The 22,892-nt window shown below is 46.4% G+C and overlaps 1 protein-coding gene across 1 annotated transcript in view; it reads right to left on the minus strand.

The window, feature by feature from the left end:
- Positions 1–1,348: 1,348 nt before the first annotated feature.
- NRXN2 (neurexin 2) overlaps positions 1,349–22,892 on the minus strand; it is a 619,785-nt gene continuing 598,241 nt past the window's right edge. The window contains exons 18-19 of the mRNA XM_070766693.1: positions 22,303–22,381; positions 1,349–3,525 (exon numbers count right to left, since the gene is read on the minus strand). Of these exons, the coding sequence (XP_070622794.1) occupies positions 2,627–3,525; positions 22,303–22,381 (978 nt within the window). The 3' untranslated portion in view covers positions 1,349–2,626. The remainder of the gene's footprint in view (positions 3,526–22,302; positions 22,382–22,892) is intronic.

The following is a 22,892-nucleotide window of genomic DNA, read 5'->3' on the forward strand; positions in this document are numbered from 1 at the left end:
TTTTCTTGATTTGCACTCCAGAAACAGGGCTGGATCCAGCACGTCCTGCCAGGCCATGAATCAGCAACACTTCCCAACAGCTCACTAAGCAAAAAAATAAATAAAAAAAAATCCAAGATTTCTCCCTAGCATGCTGCCCCATAACTGCCTTGGCACCCAGGACACATGTGGAACTCGACTGGCTTCTCCATAGTTTTCAGGGTGGCAGGAAGGGGGTTCAATGAAACCCCTTTGGGGGGGGGAAGCTGACACAGGTTGTGCCTTATGGGCAAGGCAGAGCTGACCCTAACAGAGTGCCAGGTTCTCCAGGCAGGCAAAGTATAGCAAGAGGAAAGCTGGTAGGAAGGAGGCGTCAGGGAGAAGTCAAGCAGGAGGTTGAAGAGAGAAACTGAGGCCAGTTTCATCTCAAACCCTCTTTTTCAAAATGGGAGGAGGGGTTTGCTGCCTACAAGAGTAACAGACCCAAATCTGCCGCCCCAAGATCACTTTCACTCTCAGGAAGACTCCTGGACCTCCTCCCAAACTTCTCCGCTTTCCCACAACCCGAGCCTCGTTTTCCCACTGTTTTCCCAATGATGGTCAATTGGGTTAACTGCGGGAAACGGAGCAATCATTGCCTGGTGCACCAAAGGTGGAGATGGCCCAGCCTCGCCTCTCGAGAGGCCAACAAGTGTTGGGGAGGGGAGGGTTCGACCCCTTCCCCTTCCTTTGAAAGATCCAGGTGACTCTTCCCCTCTTTATTTGTGGCCCTCGCCTCCCCTTCCTTCTGCTGCCCCATTCCCTCATTTCAACTCTTGATAGCTTACGCGTACTCCACTCTGTAGATCTCATAGACCTTTATAAAGCTATTATTATCACCACTCTATATCGGTGTTTCTCAACTTCAGCCATTTTAGGAGAGGTGGACTTCAACTCCCAGAGTATCCCAGCCTAGGGAATTCTGGGAGTTGAAATCCAACCCGTCTTAAAATGGCTGTGATTCGGAAACACCGCTCTTTCTGTACATATATAACGACATACATATATAGATAGATAGAACTCTGATCTATGGCTTTCCCTTTGCGTCGGCTCGCCGTTGAGGTTACTCTATATTTTGGCAAAACCAGGAAGTTGGCTCCGGTCGAGGGACCCTACCCCAAATCATACCTCTGTCCCCAAAGCGGACCGTTTCGGGGAACATCCATGGCGTCATCACCAATACACAACTGCTTTGCTCGAAGTCGGGTGTCCAGGCACTCTTGCGTCCTCTTTCGGCCCCTGGCATACCCCCCTCCCTCCCTCCCTCCCTGGTTTTCACAAAAGCAAAACAAAGTTAAAAAAAAATAACAACTCGTGATCTCACATGCTCTTTTCTTTTTTTTAACACCGTTTGGAAAGAAAGGAACATAATATAGCACCTTTTTTTTGGAAGGGAGACCTGGGAAGGACGACGGTGGGAGGCATGGAAGATGGCGAAGGGTGGCCAAAACCCTTCCGAACGCAAAACTCCGGGCGACGTCGGTCCCGCTCGTCTGCTGGGGGGACACTGTGCCACCCCCCCAACTTGGTTCACAATGACATTGAGTTATGGGCGTCAAACCTATTAGAAACCCCCACCCCCTTTTTTTTTAAAAAAACAGTGTGATTTGGAACTCTCCCTTTTTGGGGAACAAATCGGGGGTCCCATCCGGGTTGCCATTCGGGAATCGGGAATGTTCCCTGCGGAGAGGTTGGGCCGCCAATGCCCCGGTACCCTGCTTCCTCTTGGCATTTTTCGGCCGCCCTCCCAGGAAATCGAAGCTTAAAGGACGAGAGGAGGGGTGGGGGAGATGGCTAGGCCATGGGTTAAACCAGGACGCAATTTGAAGAGGGAGGACAGGGTTTGGGGTCTCCATCCCCTTCTTCCCTTGGCCAGTCCTGTCTCTGCCCGGGCATTCATTTCAGAGCAGCTTGGGTGTGGTCAGAAGGAGGGAGCCCCATTTTTTCCCACCTCCATCAAACCCCGCCGAGGGGTAGGGGGGCACCACGATCCGCCTGCCCGCCTGCCTGGGGCTGGCTAAGCATCATCCCGGCTGCAGTCCCACCTGGCGAGGAAAAAGCTGTGATTCTATGTCCCCCCACCAATCCCTTTTTAATCCTCCTCCTCATACGGTCCAGGCACCATCCATCCCTCTTCCGGGCGAGAGGCAGCCCAGCCGCGGCCCTAATTCAACCGCTTGCCTTTAAGTCTGCCTAGGGATGGGGTGGGGAGAAGAGAAATGACAATCCTGCAGGGTAGGAAGGGTCAGGGTAGGAGGGGGGAGGCCCTGCTAGCTTCTCACCTCTGCCGTGTTTCCTCTCTCTCTCTTTGTGGTTCTATTTGGGGAGGGGGGTGTCTTTTTTGCGAGGGGAGGGGGCAAAAGGAGAACGAGATGAGCGAACCAAAGAGGGTGGGCGATGGGGGCCCCGTTCGGAGCAGCGGCTGCCTCCCCCCGGAGGAGGCATTTGGGGAGGTCTCCTCTCCAGAAAGTTTTTTTGGGGGGTGGGGGGCTTGGGGGTGGGAAATGCATGTCTGGATAGTCTCGCTGCGTGCTTCCTTCGGGCGTGGGTCTCTCTCTCTCTCTGGCGCACGCAGGGATTGTGGGGAGGGGGGCGAGGATGGGGGGCCTCAGACATAATATTCCTTGTCTTTGTTTTTCTTGCTTTTACTGGCCGTTTTGGGGGCCGCGGCCGTCTTCTCCTTGACTACCGTGCCGTTGCTCTGCGCCGAGTTACTGATGTAGTTACGGCTCTGGTCCACCTGGTAGGAGCCTTCGTCCCGGTTGCGGTACTTATACATGGCGTAGAGGAGGATGAGGATGCAGAGGGCGGCGGCCGCCACGATGCCCACCACCATGCCGGTGGTGCTGCTGGACTCCCGGATGACCTCCACGGCGCCGGGGGGACCCCTCTCCCCGGGGTCGGTGGGGTTAGCTGTGGGCAGATTGTGGAAATCGGGGGAAGAGGTTATAACGGGGTACTTGAGACGGTTGAGCTTGTCCGGCTCGAAGGAGGTGGCCAGGGGGGGGAAGTGTTCGGGGTGGGGCCGCAGGGGCTCGCGGTTGTTCATTTTGCCTGCGGGGATGCGGTGGAGCAGGGTGGGAGAAGTAGTGGAGGCCAGGAGGTCTGGGCCGGAGGGCGAAGCCGGCAATCCTGTCCTAAGGTTGGGGCGGTATCCGTGGGGCTTTTTGGCTGCTCCTCCATCGGGGCGGCCCATCGGGGTCCTATCAGTGACCAGGGGGAAGGTGGTGTAAAAATCTTCGTCATCGGTAGGGGGCAGGCTGGAGTCGAAGACCTCCCCGGAGGCGTACCCCGAGGCTTCGATGCCCTCTTCGCAGTCGCTGTCGTCTTGGTCGGTCAGGCAGGGGGTTTTCGGCTGAGCCGGGAGGGAGATGGTATCTTTGGTGGTCTCGATTACGGTTAGGAAGGGGCCAAAGGTGGGAGGCAGGGGCATAAAAGGCGAGCGGGTGGCAATTGGAGGGGTGTCTAGAGAGTCTTCGGTTATTATGGGTAAGACTAATTCACCTCCTAGAACAGAGAGAAAAGGGGGAAGAGAAGAAAGGAGGAGGGGACAGCGTCAGCCACGCGGCCAGGGGTTCCCCCCCACGTCAACACAAGACAGAGCCAACCACGAGAATAGCTAGCCAAACCCCACTGACTCCAGTCCCTGGCAACTTCCCCCTTTTTATTTTTTTGTCTAGAGAAATCATAATCAAAGGGAAAAAAAAAGAGATAATTTAAAAAGTCATTTAATCCGTAAAAAGAAAAGGAAAGGAAAAGAAATTAAGAAAAATAAAATAAAATAAACAGATAAAACAGCAGAATTAAGAGCAGTAACACCCTCTCTGGCTGATATCTCTTCCCATCCTCTTCGGCTAAAACACTAAAATACTCTCTCTCTCTCTCTCTCTTTTCTTTCCTTCCTTTTTTTTACCCTTTCTGTTTGTCTTTTTTTTTGTTTTTAAAAAAATAAGAGAGCAAACCACGGAATTCAGTCAACTTACATCAACAAATAGGCCGTGTGATATTAGCATGAAGAAAAAAAATTACAAAAAAGAAAACTAGGTAAGAATGTTTTTTGGAGAAAAATCAAGTTTTTTTTTTCTTTTCGTTTTGTTTCTTTTAAACATCTCTCTCTCTCTGCAACTTGCCTTTATTTTTATTTTAAATTTTGGCTTTCTTCCGAGATTCATTTCTCTCGCTTTGTTTTTTTTTTTTTCCCATTAACGGTACCCACTTTGCCATTCCCCTTCCTCCCGTAACCCCCCAAAGACCCCCACCCGCCCGGATTTGTTGCACCCCAAAATCCCTATCACCCACTTTGATGTTCCAAAACCTAAAATCATTACAGGCTTTCAAATCCGTTTTTTTTTCCCCCCTTTGCAAATTTGAGGATTTTAGGTTACAAATCGAGGCAAAATTAGGACTTTGCAGAGAATTTTGTCCAAAGCTGGAAGGGCACAGTATCGCCTTCTCTTGTGTCCCCCCCCCCCCTTATTTTCCTCCAAATTAATCCTGGAGATGACTTTTCCGGCCTTGTGCAAAATAGGGTATAAGTGGGTGATTGGGGATGGGGTGGTGGTTGTTATATTTTTGTTTCCCAAGGAAGGGTGATATAGTTTTCCCTGAATTCCCATGGGATTCTCGGATAGGAAACAGATGGCAGAGGTCTTGACGAAGAACCACCACCTCAATACAATTTAAAAAAAAAACCCAAAATGAAGTTGAAGAGGGAATGTGGGCTGAATCCATGCTTGTTGAGATGCAGAAAAGTGGATTTGAAGTATGTGTGCGTGTATAAGAGAGGAAGAGGGAGACGGGAGGGAGGGAGGGAGAGAGAGAGAGAGAGATGGAAGACATTTGGCCTTTGAATAGCATGTTGGAAAGAAAACTGGGATTTGAGGTCATTTTGTTGATAGATCAGCACATTTCAAAATCCCTCGGAGTGGGGAGCCAATAAATAAGAGCAATATTAGAATAATCCAGTTTTATTGGACGCATCCAGATTTATCTTGGCCATTATAATAATAACACAAGATGTTGAGGCTCTGGAGACAGTACAGAGAAGAGCAGCTAAGATGATAAGGGGGCTGGAAGCTAAAACATACGATGAACGGGTTGCAGGAACTGGGCCTGACGAGTCTAGTGTGGTGAAGGACCAGGGGAGACAGGATAGCATCTTCCAACACTTGTGGGGCTACCCCAGAGAGGAGGAAAGAAGTCAAGCTATTTTCCAAAACACCTGATTGCCAGGCAAGAAATAATGGATAAAAACTGACCAAGGAGAGATTCAACTTGGAAATAAGGAGAAACTTCCTAACAGCGAGAACAATTAGCCAGTGGAACTACTTGCTACCAGAAGTTATGTGCACTCTGTCCTTGGAGGTTTTTTTTAAAAAAAAAAATGGATGACCATTTGTCTGAAATGGTCTAGAATCTCCTGTTTGTGCAGTGGTTGGACTAGAAGACCTCCAAGGTCCCTAACAACTGTTAATATATTTCCGTTAGCCAGTGTTTCTGGCTTCAGCAAGTTTAAGAAGGTTGGGACAATAAACCTAGTTGTTTGAAAAAGGTGGAGAAACCTGTATTATGGCTAAAATGCATCAATTTATTTGACAGCTCAGTTTTCACACCAGTGTTTGCTTGGTTGGTTATGTTAAAAGGTTAAAATGGCACGGCTGTTGTAGGGAAAGAGGGAAGGAGGTGTAAACATAGGTTTATTCACGCTAGAATAAACTGTGTTTTTATCTCCATCATGGGTGTGTCACAGGTCCACGAATGTTCAGAAGCTCTTTGTATGTTGCATATCAAACATTTGCAAGCAGGGACACTACGCAAGGGAGGGGGGGGATTTCTGGGTTGTATCTGAACCCCTTTTCTCTCCCTAAAAGCAAAACCCGCACTACAAAATTTAGAGGGGGGCGACAATGATAACGAATTGAGTTTTAGGCTGCATCTTAACCCCGAAAGAAGTAAACAAACCAGCGCAGCACATTTGACAAAGCAGGCCGGCCTAAATCTGGCAGGCAGGACGTGGAAAAGGGTTTTAAAATGGATTATAATTATCCGTAATTTTATTCCTTAGCTGAGTTTGCACAGCACCGTTCGCCTGGTTAATGAAGTTTCGAGAAGGGAAATGGAATTAACCCATTCCCCCCCCCAAAGAGGCTTAAAGCAGAAGTTCATAGAATAGGGATGGATGCATAAAATTTTGTGAATGTTGCCCACCAAAAAAGGTGCTTTTTTCGACACTTTCTGGGTTTTCTTTGAAGACGTTTTGCTTCTCGTCCAAAAAGCTTCTTCAACTCTAGGTAACATCATCGGGAGTGCAGTTTGTGGTCAGTTTATACTCTAGTGCAGTGATTCCCAACCTTGGCAACTTGAAGATATCTGGACTTCAACTCCCAGAATTCCCCAGCCAGCATTCGCTGGCTGGGGAATTCTGGGAGTTGAAGTCCAAATATCTTCAGTTGCCAAGGTTGGGAAACACTGCTCTAGGGCATGGTTGACGAACTCATTTTCATTGAGGGCTGCATCATGGGGAGGTGAAGAGGGTGTGGCCAAGGTGGGCGTAGCCAGACCGACGTCTCTCACGGTGGGGTGCCTGGGGCGGCCCGAGCTCTATTTTTGGCCGCGATGGCCTCCTGCAGCTCTCTACCAGCGAAAACGGAGCCCCTTTTTCACTGGTAGAGGCACCGCGGGGCCCGTCCTTCACTGTTTCCAGATTGGCCCCGTGGACCAGATTTAAGCACCCGGTGATTTAGTTTGACCCCTGTGTTGTAGTAGGTAGCCCATCAGTTTGACAAGCGACAGCAAATTGAACACCTTACTTGCGCTGATGACGTTACCTAGTTTGAGTTACGAGACCTCTGCAAGAAAGCAAGCGAGCTCAGAATACCCAGAACCCCTCGTTCTAGGATTGTGTTGGCGAACCTATGGCACGAGTGCTACAGGTGGCACTGAGAGCCATATCTGCTGGCATGCGAACATAGCTCATCTCCAATGTGCATCTGTGTGCTGACCAGCTGATTTTTGGCTCACACAGAGGCTCTGGGAGGGCGTTTTTGGCTTCCAGAGAGCCTCCGGGGGGAGAGAGGGAGGGCGTTTTTACCCTACCTCGGCTGCAGGGAAGCCTTTGGAGCCTGGGGAGGGCGAAACACAAGCCTTCTGTGCCCACCAGAAGTTGGAAAACAGTCTGTTTTTGGCCTCCAGAGGGGCAGGGGAAGCTGTTTTTGCCCTCCCCAGGCATTGAACTATGGTTGTGGACACTATAGTGTGTGTGCACTCTCTTTTGGCAAAAAGGTTTGCCCTCACTGTTCTAGGGTATCTCCAGGGGAGAAATGCAGGAAGACAGGTGACACCAGCTCTTCCCTTTAAAGTTAGTCCAGGTGTCCCCAACACCTGGTCCACCGACTGGCATCAAGCCATGGCATCAGGGGTGGGAACTACTTACCTTCCCCACCAGTTCACATCGTGACAGAAGCACACGTTTTGCATACGCCCGGCCCTTCCTGGAAATGACTGACTTACTTAAGTACAGTGGTTCTTAAGTACAAAAGTTTGTAAGAGTAAGCAACTTTCCCCATAGGAATCAATGTAAAAGCAAATAATGTGTGCGATTGGGGAAACCACAAGGAGGGTGGAGGCCCTGTTTCCTCCCAGGAGATTCCTGGAGAGGCCCCACGGAGGCTTCTCCCCGCCTTTTCCGACCCTGTTTCCTCCCAGAAAATTCCAAGACAGGCCCCACGGAGGCTTCTCCCTGCCTTTTCCAGCCCTGTTTCCCCCCAAGAGATTCCTAGAGGCTCCACGGAGGCTTCTCTCTGCCTTTTCCAGTTACAGTTTCGGAGGCTCGGGTTTGTAAGTGGAAAATGGTTCTTGAGAAGAGGCAAAAAAATATTGAACACCCGGTTCTTATCTAGAAAAGTTCGTAAGTAGAGGCCTTCTTAGGTAGAGGCACCACTGTACTTTAAAAAAACAAGATGGCACAGCCTATGGTGCCACTGAGAGAAACGGCTTGGAAGTGTGGCAGGCCTGGGTCACTGCCTGTTCCAGTGACCCAGGCCGCCAAGTTACTAATGGCTCTATAGAACCAGTCCAAACCGTCAAGAACCTACCTCTGCATGGCATGCCAGAAAACGGCCACACAAACATGCAAAGCATTGTGTGAAGCCACGTGCCTACCAGTCCACAGAGCAACCTTTTTTCCACAGAACCGTGGACGTTCTCGCATGCAAAATTTCTCCTATTTTCAGGGATTTCTTTGCTTCTGTGCATGTGCAGAGAGATTTCTCTTGCTGTCCATATGCAGAAGCGAAATCTCATCCGGGCATGCGCGAGGATGTGTTGGGGCACGGAGATGCATGCGCATCTCTAGTTCCGTTACCGGAGACCCGATCCCAGCCGTACCGTCTGCAAGTCATCACTGAACCCGCGGCGGGGTAAAGAGTCCGCAGGGGTGCAAAACACACACACGTGTGCATGACTTTGTGGCCCCCCTCCGGCCAAGCTATTCCCAGCTGTTCGGCAGCGGGTTCATCAAGGAAGGCTCCAGCTGCTGGGCTGGGCGCCGCCGGTAGGCAGGGAAGGGCTGCGCCAGAGCCTGTGTCGGCACTTAAAGGCAGAGCGAGCGAAGCGGTGCAGCTCGCTCCGTCCTGCCCGCTATGATTAACAGCCTGCTTTCCAACCCAATTAAATGTCACACGTTTGCCGATTTCCTGCCATCTCAATCTCCAGCTCCCCGGGGTGGGGGGGAGAGAATGCTGCAATAAAAATAAATAAAATCTCATTTGCTGTTTAATAAGCAAGAACGGAAACGTTCGGAGGAAAAATCCACCTGGAATTATCACTTGATTGCAGCTGGTTTTTTTTTTAACTTATTAGCTCAGATCTCAGGACATAACTAGGTCAATTCACAAGCCTAGCGGCTGCACCTGGTACTGTTGAGGTAGGGTTTAAAAAAAAGGGGGATTTTTGTTGTTTTTGGAGATGGGGGGGGGGGGTGTTACTGAGTGTCACAAATCTAGCCTGGATTGGGTGAACCCAGGAAAGAGAGGAATTTAAGGCCTGGGTGCAAATCTCATGCCTGCCCTCCATTTTGGAAAACAGCTTGTGTAAATTAGAGGCCCAGTTTTAAAATATCTGATAAAGGTATTATTATCTAATAAAAGAGCAGGCAAACTTAACGCATTTTCTAAATACATTACCTAGATCGGCCTAGCCATCCAGGAACCAAATGGGCTAAATTCATGCAGTAGGCTAACCTATGAACAAACTAATATCTACGGGACTGCCTTCTGCCGCACGAATCCCAGCGACCAGTTAGGTCCCACAGAGTCGGCCTTCTCCAGGTCCCGTCGACTAAACAATGTCATTTGGTGGGACCCAGGGGAAGAGCCTTCTCTGTGGCGGCCCCGACCCTCTGGAATCAGCTCCCCCCATAGATCAGAATTACCCCCACCCTCCTCGCCTTTCGTAAGCTCCTCAAAACCCACCTCTGTCGTCAGGCATGGGGGAGTTGAGATATTCATTCCCCCCAGGCCTATACAATTTATGATGGTATATTTGTGTGTATGTTTGGTTTTTAATAAGGGTTTTTAGTTATTTTAAATATTAGATTTGTTATATGTTGTTTTATTACTGTTGTTAGCCGCCCCGAGTCTATGGAGAGGGGCGGCATAAAAATCTAATAAATAAATGAATAAAATAAATAAAAGTAAATAATAGTGCTGTTGCGGCCTGGGTGGTGGTGTTGCAGCTCAAGCAGGCCGAAAGGGCAGTGGCGATGGCTGGGAGGTGCGGAAGTGAAGCGCGACTCACATCAGCATTCCGCCTTCACTGCCGTATATTTGTGCCAGCTGGTGGCACCCTTCATCTCCTGCCACCTGGGGTTTGGAGCGGTAAACCGTGTCCGGGGAAGAACAAGAGGAAAGAGAATCAGCCGGAGTCAACCCTAGCTTTGGTGTCCATTGCAGCGGGAAATCTCAAGTGTGGCCGAGAATGAACGTTTCTCTTGTAGCCAATCTGGATGCTAGATTGGCCCCCTGCAAACTCTCGTCTCTCGAGGAGCCTGGCCAAAGTTTCCCACAATGCTTCAGCGAGTGCTCCTTGCAGGGTGGCGATTGGGTGTCCAGATTGGCTACAAGAGAAATATTCAATTTCTCTGCGGACCATCAAAATTTTCTCACGGATCACCAGTGGTCCGCAGTCCACCGGCCAATGACCACTGGGCTAGCTCCCTTCCAACTCTGTTATTCTGTTATTTTCACAAGCTCCCTTCCAACTTATTTATTCTGTTATTTTCACAAGCTCCCTTCCAACTTATTTATTCTGTTATTTTCACAAGCTCCCTTCCTACTCTATTATTCTGTTATTTTCACAAGCTCCCTTCCAACTCTGTTATTCTGTTATTTTCACAAGCTCCCTTCCAATTCTGTTATTCTGTTATTTTCACAAGCTCCCTTCCTACTCTGTTATTCTGTTATTTTCACAAGCTCCCTTCCAACTCTGCTATTCTGTTATTTTCACAAGCTCCCTTCCTACTCTGTTATTCTGTTATTTTCACAAGCTCCCTTCCTACTCTGTTATTCTGTTATTTTCACAAGCTCCCTTCCTACTCTGTTATTCTGTTATTTTCACAAGCTCCCTTCCAACTCTGTTATTCTGTTATTTTCACAAGCTCCCTTCCTATTCTGTTATTCTGTTATTTTCACAAGCTCCCTTCCTACTCTGTTATTCTGTTATTTTCACAAGCTCCCTTCCAACTCTGTTATTCTGTTATTTTCACAAACTCCCTTCCAATTCTGTTATTCTGTTATTTTCACAAGCTCACTTCCTACTCTGTTATTCTGTTATTTTCACAAGCTCCCTTCCAACCCTGTTATTCTGTTATTTTCACAAGCTCACTTCCTACTCTGTTATTCTGTTATTTTCACAAGCTCCCTTCCAACCCTGTTATTCTGTTATTTTCACAAGCTCCCTTCCAACTCTGTTATTCTGTTATTTTCACAAGCTCCCTTCCTACTCTGTTATTCTGTTATTTTCACAACGACCTCTGTTGCACTGTCCTGGTGGTCAGTGATCAAAATTCAAATGCTTGGCAACTGATTCAAATTTATGAATCAGAATTGGCCTCCTCCAGGTCCTGTCGATGAAGCAATGCAGGTTGGCGGGACCGCGGCGGAGGGCCTTCTCTATGGCCGCCCCGGCTCTATGGAACCAACTACCCCGATGTCTGTACTGCTCCCACCTTACTGGCCTTCCGTAAGGCCACAAAGACCTGGCTTTGCCGGCAGACCTAGCGGGCCATGAACTAACAACTGACAGGGCCACATTGTATGAATGGTATGTATGTATGTATGCATGCATGCATGCATGTATGTATGTATGTATGTATGGGATTATGACTGCTTTATAATTAACGGGGTTTCTTTTAATACGGGGTTTTATAGATTTTGATTATATTCAACGTCTTTTTATTGTTCTGTATCTATTTCTATTGTTGTAAGCCGCCCTGAGTCCATAGAAGTCGAATAAATAAATAAATTATTATTATTTATTTATTTATTGGATTTGTATGCCGCCCCTCTCCAGAGACTCGGGGCGGCTAACAGCAACAATAAAACAGTGTACAATAGTAATTTGGTATTGATGATTAAAAATCAATTAATATAAAAACCAAACATACATACATACATACATACCATGCATAGAATTTATTTATTGGATTTGTATGGAAATGACGGTTTCAGGATCCTGGAGTCACGCGATCCCTGTTTGTGACTTTCCGACAAGCAAAATCAACAGGGAAGCCCGATTCGCTTCACAACTACTTTGCTAATTTTAACCACTGCAGTGATTTGCTTAACAACTGTGGCAAGACAGGTCACATAATGAGGCAAGACTCATTTAAACAAATGTCTCGCTTAGCAATAAAACTGTTTGGCTGAATTTTGGTCTTAAATCGAGGAACTGACTTGTGTTATAGTCAATCCAACCAGGAGTTGGAACATCATTCCTGTTCCAAAAAGCCCTTCCATAGAACCACGAGGACCACCTGTCCATTCTGGAAGCTATTACAGTGGTACCTCTACTTACGAACTTAATTCGTTCCGTGACCAGGTTCTTAAGTAGAAAAGTTTGTAAGTAGAAGCCATTTTTCCCATAGGAATCAATGTAAAAGCAAATAATGTGTGCAAACCCATTGGGAAAGATAAAAGCTCGGAATTTGGGTGGGAGGAGGAGGAGGAAGAAGAGGAGGAGGACAGTCGCTGCCGAAGGAAGAAGGTGAGGTGAGGGGAATTAAAAAAATCCAAAACTTGAATTCTTAAAAAAAAAAAAAGAGGGACTCTGAGGTGGTGAGGAGGAGCACGCGCCTCCCATACACCTGGCGCGAGGCTGCCTCCCATACACTGCGCCAGAGAGAGAAACCCAGGGGGAATGGCAGGAAACTGACCGGGCCTTCGTGCCGCTCTCAAATTTCCTGGGAAATTTTTCCAGGCTCGGGTTCTTAAGTAGAAAATGGTTCTTAAGAAGAGGCAAAAAAAAATCTTGAACCCCCGGTTCTTATCTAGAAAAGTTCTTAAGTAGAGGCGTTCTTAGGTAGAGGTACCACTGTATTTCTGTTTGCTTCAGCTGCCACATATTTTATCCTGGGAAATTGGGAGGGTTTGGGGTTTTTTTGCAGCTGTAGAGACTTAGTCATAACAACATTTGTTACTCAAGGACAAACGTCTGCAAGTACCTGCGCCTGCGTGGAGACGTATCCAGTAGTGTAAAGGTTTGATTGAATCATGGGATGAGCTTGTGGGAGTGGGGCAGCTGAATCAACTTATAAAACTGGGCTTCTCGCCCCAGAAACCTCTCGTTCGGTCCAGGTTGTTTCTCTCCTGGATGAGTTTCCATCCATCGATTCTTGGTTTGCCATCTGGTGCTTTGGAGAATAGGTTGACCCACCCTCAAATATTGGAAGACGTCTATCAAGTCACCCCTAGTCCTTCTTTCCACTAGACTAGAAATCCCTATTTCCTGCGAACGTTCTTCATATGTTTTAGTCTCCAGGCCCCTAATCGTCTTCGGTTGCTCTTCCCAGCAGAGAAATGCCATATATTCCTCAAGACATGTCATCGGTCAAGGGACTGAATTTTTGATCCTGGCTGGTTCAGGAATTCTGGGAGTTTCTCGGATGTTATTTGGAAGCTGACACATCCACAAGTCATAAAGGGGCCACGGTTCCCCACCTCTGGCACAAAGCATCTGCCAAAGGGAGAGTCGGCTGGCGGGACCTAGGGGAAGAGCCTTCTCTGTGGGGGCCCCGAAACTCTGGAATCAGATTCGCACTGCCCCCACCCTCCTCGCCTTCCGAAAGAGTTTAAAAACTCATCTTTGCCACCAGGCCTGGGGTGTTTTAGATCTTCCCCCCTGACGAATGAATGTTTCTTAGTATGATTGTTGAATGAATAGAATTTTAAGGATTGTTTTTTTAAATGTATTATTAATTGGATTGTTTATTACTGTTTTCTGTATATGCTGTGAACTGCCCCGAATCCTTGGAGAGGGGCGGCCTACAAATCCAATTAAATCTTAAATCTTAGATCTTTTCCATTCGGGACTCTCTGTATGCAGCAGTATTGACCAAATGAGTTGCCACCAGAAGAGAGCAACGGAGTTAGAAGGGACCTTGGAGGTCTTCTAGTCCAACCCCCTGCTTAGGAAGGAAACCTTCCACTATTTCAGACAAATTGTTATCCAACATCTTCTTAAAAATTTTCAGTGTTGGAGCATTCACAACATCTGGAGGCAAGGAGTTCTACTGGTTAATTATTCTCACTGTCAGGAAATTTCTCCTTAGTTCTAAGTTGCTTCTCTCCTTGTTTAGTTTCCACCGATTGCTTCTTGTTCTACCATCAGGTGCTTTGGAGAATATTTATTTTATTTATTTATTTATTGGATTTGTATGCCACCCCTTTCCGTGGACTCGGGGCGGCTAACAACAGTGGTAAAACAGCATGTGACAATCCAATAATCCAATAAAACAGCTAAAAACCCTTGTTATAAAAACCAAACATACATACAAACATACCATGCATAAATTGTAAAGGCCTAGGGGGAAAGAATATCTCAGTTGCCCCATGACTGACAACAGAGGTGGGTTTTAAGGAGCTTACGAAAGGCAAGGAGGGTGGGGGCTATTCTAATCTCTGGGGGGAGTTGGTTCCAGAGGGTTGGGGCCACCACAGAGAAGGCTCTTCCCCTGGGTCCTGCCAAACGACATTGTTTAGTTGACGGGACCCGGAGAAGGCCCACAATTGATCGCTGGGATTCGTGCGGCAGAAGGCCATCCCGGAGATAATCTGGTCCGGTGCCATGAAGGGCTTTATCGAATAGATTGACTCCCTCTTCTTTGTGGCAGCTGCTGAGATATTGGAACACTACTGTCCTTCTTTTCATTAAACTAGACGCAATACCCATGGTTCCCAGCTATGGGCATCTTTAAGACAGAGTTAACTCCCTTGGATGTGGCTCCCAAAAGCCTCCATCCAAGAAAAGTCACTTTATTCCCGACGCTGAGAATTAAAAGCCTTTTAAAAAGAAGGCTGGAATAATTTCCCCCCTTTTTTCCCCACCATGGAATTTGTCCTATGGATGAAAGATTGATCCGCTCCCTGTCATCCCTCCCCACCTCTGCATTCACACACTTTTAATCTGGATTACACTAAACTCAACTTTATGGACATGTAAATCCATTGTCTGTTAAGTCAAAGGGTTTAAGGCATTTGCCTCCCGACATAAGCAGGCCAAACGCGGCACGTTTTTGGATTCGTGCACAAAATTTTGTGCCATTAGCACCGTTACCGAATGTCACCGACGACATCAATTTTCAGGATTTGCATATATTAATAGATCTGCCTCAGTCCGTAGTAGATTTTTTTCTGGTGGGGGGGGGGATTTCAGAATACTTGCAGATGTTTAGGGCAATTTAGAGCGAAGTCATTAATTTACGTTAAAATACTCAGGCATGTAGCACAAAGCATAATTTCTACGTAAAAACTAGTTTCGTGCACTATTAAGGGATTAATCGAGGACCCGTCCTACTTATTACGTCTGAAAATTGTAAAATCGGGATCAGTTAGAAAAGAGATTTTACTGCGCGGTTAACGACGGGAACCCTTGGGATCACATGATCAAAATTTGGATCCCTGGAAACTGGCGTGCAGTTACAATGGTTGCAAGATCCTGGGATCACGGGACAGCCCCACCCCCCCTTTGCAAACAGAGGATTAATTTAACGACCATGTCATGGACTTCACAACGGCAGTGATTCACTTAACGAAGGTTGTTAAACTGAACAACAACTGAACCGTTAACTATCCGGCTTAGGAGGGCACAAACAGTGGTACCTCTACCTAAGAACGCCTCTACTTACATACTTTTCTAGCTAAGAACCGGGTGTTCAATATTTTTTTGCCTCTTCTCAAGAACCATTTTCCACTTACAAACCTGAGTCTCCGGAATTGTAACCAGAAAAGGCAGGGAGAAGCCTCCGTGGGGCCTCTCTATGAATCTCCTGGGAGGAAACAGCTCCGGAAAAGGCGGGGAGAAGCCTCCGTGGGGCTTCTCTAGGAATATCATGGGAGGAAACAGGGCTGGAAAAGGCAGGGAGAATCTTCCGTAGGGCCCCTCTAGGAATCTCCTGGGAGGAAATAGGGCTGGAAAAGGTGGGAAGAAGCCTCCGTGGGGCCTCTCTAGGAATCTCTTGGGAGGAAACAGGGCTGGAAAAGGCAGGGAGAAGCTTCCGTAGGGCCTTTCTAGGAATCTCCTGGGAGGAAACAGGGCCTCCGCCCTCCTTGTAGTTTCCCCAATCGCACACATTCTTTACTTTTACATTGATTCCTATGGGAAAAATTGCTTCTACTTCCAAACTTTTCTACTTAAGAACCTAGTCACGGAACTACTTAAGTTCGTAAGTAGAGGTACCACTGTATTGGGTTCAGGTTGTGATCAAAAAATTGAAGATGACTGTAAATTTTTGTAGGTCCGATCGCAAGGCAAGAGAGCTTCTTCCCTTGTCAATCAGGAGAAAAGAGAGCCAATAGCATTTGATTTTAGCAGGAAATGGGAGGGCAAAGGAGTGATGGATTTGACTTGTGCTCATTTTTACTCTAATGGATAATAATAATAATAACAACAGAGTTGAAAGGGAGCTTGAAGGTCTTCTGGTCCAAGCCACTGCTTAAGCAGGAAACCTTACACAATTTCAGATAGATGGTTATCCAACATCTGCTTAAAACCTTCCAGTGTTGGAGCATTCACAACTTCTGGAAGCAAACAGATTAATTGTTTTCACTGTCAGGAAATTCCACCTTAGTTCTAAGTTGCTTCTCTCCTTGTTTAGTTTCCACCCATTGCTTCTTGTCCTACCCTCAAGTCCTTTGGAGAGTAGGTTGACTCCTTCTTCTTTGGGGCAACCCCTGAGATATTGGAGGACTGCTATCCTGTTTCCCCTGGTCCTTCTTTTCATTAAACAAGCCATGCCCAGTTCCTGTAACCGTTCTTCATATGTTTTATCCTCTAATCCCCTAATCCTCTTTGTTGCTCTTCTCTGCACTCTTTGTAGAGTCTCAACGTCCTTTTTGCATCGTGGCAACCAAAACTGAACGCACTATTCCAAGTCTGGCCTTACCAAGGCCTTATAAAGTGGTCTTAATCTTAATTTAGGGAGTGAGGATCAACCCTGCTAGCAGTGTTCCCTCTAATTTTTTTTGGGGGGGGTGGGCGGAAAAGTATAGTGTCTGAGCGGGAGTCACAAACAAACAAGCAAGCAAACAAACAAACAAACAAACAAATAAAAAACCCACCCTGTTTTGCCTCAGAGAATTTCAAAATAAAACACTGTACTGTGTGTCTATAACAGTGAGCTCATAATAGGGCAACTCTATCAATATCAAAATGCCACTTAAATAGTTGAGCTAGTTTCAAACTAGATTTTGATTTTCTTTCTCTCTTCCTTACTCCCATTCTTTTTCTTTCTCTTTTCCTTCCTCTCTTTTTTCTATCTGTTTCTCTCTCTTCCTCTCTTCCTCTCTCTCTCCTTCCCTCTCACTCTTTCCCTCTCGGCTTCAGGGCAGGTTTGGAAAACTCTGAGTTGATGATGATTTTTAAGTGAGCGATTGCTCACTGCTCAGCTTAGAGGGAACTATGCCTGCTAGCTGGGAAATCCCAGGAGTTGAGGTCCCACCTATGTTAAAGGTTGATAATGTCGGAGGACAACTGATTCTGAGAAAGCAGGAACTAGGCTCCAAGCCAGAGGGGCTGCATTCACACAAGATACAGGACTGGACACAAACCTGGGTTTGGAGGGATTTTCCTGAAATTTCCCCGACAATGAGAACAATGAATTAGCTTGCCTCCAGAAATTGTGGTTGTTTCCTCACTGGAGGTTTTTACGGTCAGTTTGGACAAGCATTTGTCTGAAATGGTAGAGGGTTTCCTGCCTGAACAGGGGTTGGACTAGAAGACCCCCAAGGTCCCTTCCGACTGTTCCTATTCCGATCCTGTCCAATTTTCTATTTGATTTTCTATTCTGTTCTCTATTCTACTCTTCTATATTATTTTCTATATTCTATGCTATACTGTTTTTTTATATTCCATTCTGTTTTCTATATTCTATTCTATGTTATTCGATTGTATTCTATGTTATTCTATCTTGTTATGCTATCTTGTTTTCTATTTTCTATTTTCTATATTCTATTATTTTCTATTCTATACTATTTTCTATTTTATGTTTTTGGTATGTATGTGTTGCATGGTTTTTAATTGTTGGGGTTTTATATATTGTTCTCTTTTAATATTAGATTTGTTGCAATGTTATATTGTCTTGATTATTGTTGTGAGCCGCTCCGAGTCTTCGGAGAGGGGCGGCATACAAATCTAATAAATTATTATTATTAATTATTATTATTCTATATTCTATGCTGTTATACTGTGCTACATGATTCTATACTATACTATTCTATATAGTTTTCTATTCTATATAATTTTCTGTATAATTTTCTATTCTATTCTGTTCTATGCTATGCTATATATTTTTCTACATTCTGTTCTATATTCTATTCTATTTTCTATATTTTATTTTCTACATTTTTCTATTCTATTCTATATAATTTTCTATTTTATGCTATGCTATTCTATATAATTTTCTATTCTATTCTATATTATTTTTAATATTCTATTCTATGTTATTTTCTATATTCTGTTCTATATTATTTTCTCTTCTCTCTCTTCTCTCTTATATATTCTACCTATTCTATTCTATTTTCTATATTCTATTCTACATATTTTTCTTTTTTCTTTTTTTAAAATAATTTTTATTAAACTTACAAAAATATACAAAAGAAGGAAGAGTAGATACATCATATTTTGCATCATTATGTCGACATATAATCACATGCTCTTATTATATTTATATCATATAATTGTTCTGTTTAAGTATATTCTATCTATTCTATTCTATTTTCTATATTCTATTCTACATATTTTTCTATATCATTTATTCTATTCTATTCTGTATTATTTTTATATTCTATTCTATATTCTATTCTATTGCAGTTCCATTCTTCTTTCCAATTCCAATTCCATTTCCAATTCTTATTCTATTCTATTCATTACTTTCTGTTCTACTTCTACTCTACTCTTACTTTACGGCATTTCTTTCATTTGCACAGGGCACACAAGCCCAACCATTCTCCACATTAATTCTGAGTTCTCAGTTTGGTGTCGTGTGTGAAGCCCGCTAGAATGGTGGCGACAATAAGTGTAACCCTGTTCCCAGTTTTCAAGCATCCAAAGGCCTTGTTAGAGAGTAGTTTTATTTATATATTTATTCAATTTATGCAGCCACCCACCAGAGTCCTTTGGGAAGAGCCTTCTCTGTGGCGGCCCCGACCCTCTGGAACCAACCCCCCCAACCCCCCGGAGATTAGAACTGCCCCTACTCTCCTTGCCTTTCGTAAGCTCCTTAAGACCCACCTTTGTCGTCAGGCATGGGGGAACTGAGACATCTCCCCCCGGGCATATACAATTTATGAATGGTATGTGTGTATGTATGTTTGTTTAGTAAATGGGGTTTTTAAATATTTTTAAACTATAATTTAGATTTGTTATGAATTGTTTTGTTTTGCTGTGAGCCGCCCCGAGTCTGCGGAGAGGGGCGGCATACAAATCTAAATAATAAATAAATATCAATTAAATAAATAAATAATAAATAAATAAATTAGTGACTCAACTTCTGAGACTGGGCAGGGGTGGACTTTATGGTCTCCAGGGTTCTTTTCAAGCCATGCGTTTTATGTTTCTACCGCTCCAGAAATGCCTGCCAGCTTCCTTTCTACTCTATTTTTAGGTGGTGTCGGAGAGTGCTTTCATTCCGTAGGATCTTCCCTGCTTGATCTTTTATGTTTCAAAGGTAAGGCCAGTGCCTTTTGTGAAAAAAAATAAAGAAATAAATATCATTGTGTCTTTTAATGCCTTTTCTTTTGAGGCTTTCTGCCTTCTTTGATCTTTAAATATTGATGGAGCCATCTTTTTTTTTTTGGTTGCTACTATTGAAACCTCATTATTATCGTAGCTATTCTCAACTTTGCAAAAATGACTTTTATTTTTTTTTAAAGCACAATGCAAGTAACATGGGCTGTGCCAACTGGCATTTTTACCAGCTTTCCCACTTTTGGGTAGAGCTTTAAAGGCTGAGGACTAGGAGCTTGATTTTTTTAAAAAGCAACCCGGCTGCTGGTTTGCAGGATCCTGGATTTCACGAGTATGTGATGTAATTGTAGCAAGCAGAAGAACATTGTGTTGTGCATGTGTGTGAATTTTTGTGTATGTTTAAAGACAGAGAAAAGAGGAAAGGAAAGGGGAGAGGAGAGGAGAGGGGGAAGGAGAGGGGAGAGGAGAGAGGGGACAGGAATGGGGATACAAGGAGATGAGAGGAATGGTATAGGAAGACAAATGATGAGAGAGGCGGTGAGGGAGGGAAGGAGAGAGGGGAAAGGAAAGGGGATAGAATGAGAGGAGAGGGGAGAGAGAGAAGGAGAGAGGAGAAAGGGAGAGGGAGAGGAGGAAGGAGAGGAGAGAGGGATAGAAGGAGAGGGGAAGGGGATAGGAGAGGGGAGAGAAGAGATGAGGAAGGAAAGGAGGGAGGGGAAGGGGAGAAGAGAGGAGTGGGGATAAAGGAGGAGAGAGGGGACAGGAAATGGGATAGAAGTAGAGGAGAGAGAAGAGAGAGAAGGAGAGAGGAGAAAGGAAAGAGGAGAGGAGAGAAGAGAAGGGAAAGGAAAGGGGATAGAAGGAGAGGAGAGAGGGGAAGGGGATAGGAGAGATGAGGGAAGAAAGGAGAGAGGGGAAGGGGAGAAGAGAGGAGTGGGGGTAAAAGAGGAGAGAGGGGACAGGAAAGGGGAGAGAAGGAGAGGAGAGAAGGGAAAGAAAAGGGGAGAGGAGAGAGGAGAGAGAGAAGGAGAGAGGAGAAAGGAAAGGGGAGAGGAGAGAGGAGAGAGAGAGAGAAGGAGAGAGGAGAAAGGAAAGAGGAGAGGAGAGAAGGGAAAGGAAAGGGGAGAGGAGAGAGGAGAGAGAGAAGGAGAGAGGAGAAAGGAAAGAGGAGAGGAGAGAAGGGAAAGGAAAGGGGATAGAAGGAGAGGAGGGGAGAGTGGAAGAGGAGAGGACAGAGGGGAACGGGAGAGGAGAGGAGTGGAGAGAGGGGAGGGAAGGAGAGAGGGGAGAGGAAAGGGGATAGAAGGAGAGGAGAGAGGGGAAGGGGATAGGAGAGATGAGGGAGGAAAGGAGAGAGGGGAAGGGGAGAAGAGAGGAGTGGGGGTAAAAGAGGAGAGAGGGGACAGGAAAGGGGAGAGAAGGAGAGGAGAGAAGAGAAAGAAAAGGGGAGAGGAGAGAGGAGAGAGAGAAGGAGAGAGGAGAAAGGAAAGGGGAGAGGAGAGAGGAGAGAGAGAGAGAAGGAGAGAGGAGAAAGGAAAGAGGAGAGGAGAGAAGGGAAAGGAAAGGGGAGAGGAGAGAGGAGAGAGAGAGAGCAGGAGAGAGGAGAAAGGAAAGAGGAGAGGAGAGAAGGGAAAGGAAAGGGGAGAGGAGAGAGGAGAGAGAGAAGGAGAGAGGAGAAAGGAAAGAGGAGAGGAGAGAAGGGAAAGGAAAGGGGATAGAAGGAGAGGAGGGGAGAGTGGAAGAGGAGAGGACAGAGGGGAACGGGAGAGGAGAGGAGTGGAGAGAGGGGAGGGAAGGAGAGAGGGGAGAGGAAAGGGGATAGAAGGAGAGGAGAGAGGGGAAGGGGATAGGAGAGATGAGGGAGGAAAGGAGAGAGGGGAAGGGGAGAAGAGAGGAGTGGGGGTAAAAGAGGAGAGAGGGGACAGGAAAGGGGAGAGAAGGAGAGGAGAGAAGGGAAAGAAAAGGGGAGAGGAGAGAGGAGAGAGAGAAGGAGAGAGGAGAAAGGAAAGGGGAGAGGAGAGAGGAGAGAGAGAGAGAAGGAGAGAGGAGAAAGGAAAGAGGAGAGGAGAGAAGGGAAAGGAAAGGGGAGAGGAGAGAGGAGAGAGAGAGAGCAGGAGAGAGGAGAAAGGAAAGAGGAGAGGAGAGAAGGGAAAGGAAAGGGGAGAGGAGAGAGGAGAGAGAGAAGGAGAGAGGAGAAAGGAAAGAGGAGAGGAGAGAAGGGAAAGGAAAGGGGATAGAAGGAGAGGAGGGGAGAGTGGAATAGGAGAGGACAGAGGGGAACGGGAGAGGAGAGGAGAGGAGAGAGGGGAGGGAAGGAGATAGAAGGAGAGGAGAGGGGAGGAGAGGGGGGTGAGAGAGGGTAGGGAAGGATAGTGGCGAAAGGAAAGGGGAGAGGAGAGGGGGAAGGGTTGGGGATAGATGGAGGGGAGAGGAATGGTATAGGAGGACAAGCGATGAGAGGGGAGGGGAGGGAGGGAAGGAGAAAGGGGAGTGGAGAGGAGATGGGGAGGAGAGGAGAGAGGGGAAAGGAAAGGGGATAGAAGCAGAGGAGGAGAAGGGAAGAAGGGAAGGGGAGAGGAGAGAGGGGAAGGCGACAGAAGGAGAGGAGAGAAAAGAATGCAGGATGGAGGAGGAGGAGGAGGAGATGGTGCCCAAAAGCAACTGGGGATTCCTAGATTAGCAAAAAAAAAGAGTCGCCTGCTTGAGTCTCTGCACAGAGAGACCCCCCCTCCCAACTCATCCCTGGGGCTTGGGCAAGGCTGGGGCAGTCCCTCCCTCCTCTGACTGGGGGTTGCCCCGGGGCAGGGAGGATGGAAAAGGACCCACCGGTACTCGGCTCGCATTCCTCCAAGTCCTCATCGTCACTGGGACACTCGGCCGAAGCCACCAGCAGGTCATCCGAATTCTGGAGAGAGGGAGAGAAAGACCTGGCGGTCAGTAGGGGGTGGGGGCAATCCTCAAGGGTACGTATAAACCCCCCCCCATCCATTCCCTCCCTCCGTCCAACCAACCCGTTATTTGTTTTAAAACCTGCCCTTTTCAGCCTCTGGCACAAATGTCCAAGTTTCCCCATTCTCTTCTGGGACACGAGATGCCCTTCGCCCATCTCCCCCCAATGCCCAAAATAAGACCTATCCCAAAAATAATCCCTAGCCTGCTTTTTTTCCTTTTTCTTCCAAAAAGTCCCCCCCCCTCCATTCATCAGGTATTTACATCACCATACAGAGAACATAGTAATATATATCTCCAAGTCCTCAGAGAGGGGCAGCATATAAATCCAAATAATAATAATAATAATAATAATAATAATAACAACAACAACAACAACAATAATAATAACACGAATCTGCCGCACGAATCCCAGCGACCAGTTCGGTCCCACAGAGTCGGCCTTCTCCGGGTCCGGTCGACTAAAC

This window comes from Erythrolamprus reginae, chromosome 13, assembly GCF_031021105.1.
Source record: "Erythrolamprus reginae isolate rEryReg1 chromosome 13, rEryReg1.hap1, whole genome shotgun sequence".
In the NCBI taxonomy this organism is placed as follows: domain Eukaryota; kingdom Metazoa; phylum Chordata; class Lepidosauria; order Squamata; family Dipsadidae; genus Erythrolamprus; species Erythrolamprus reginae.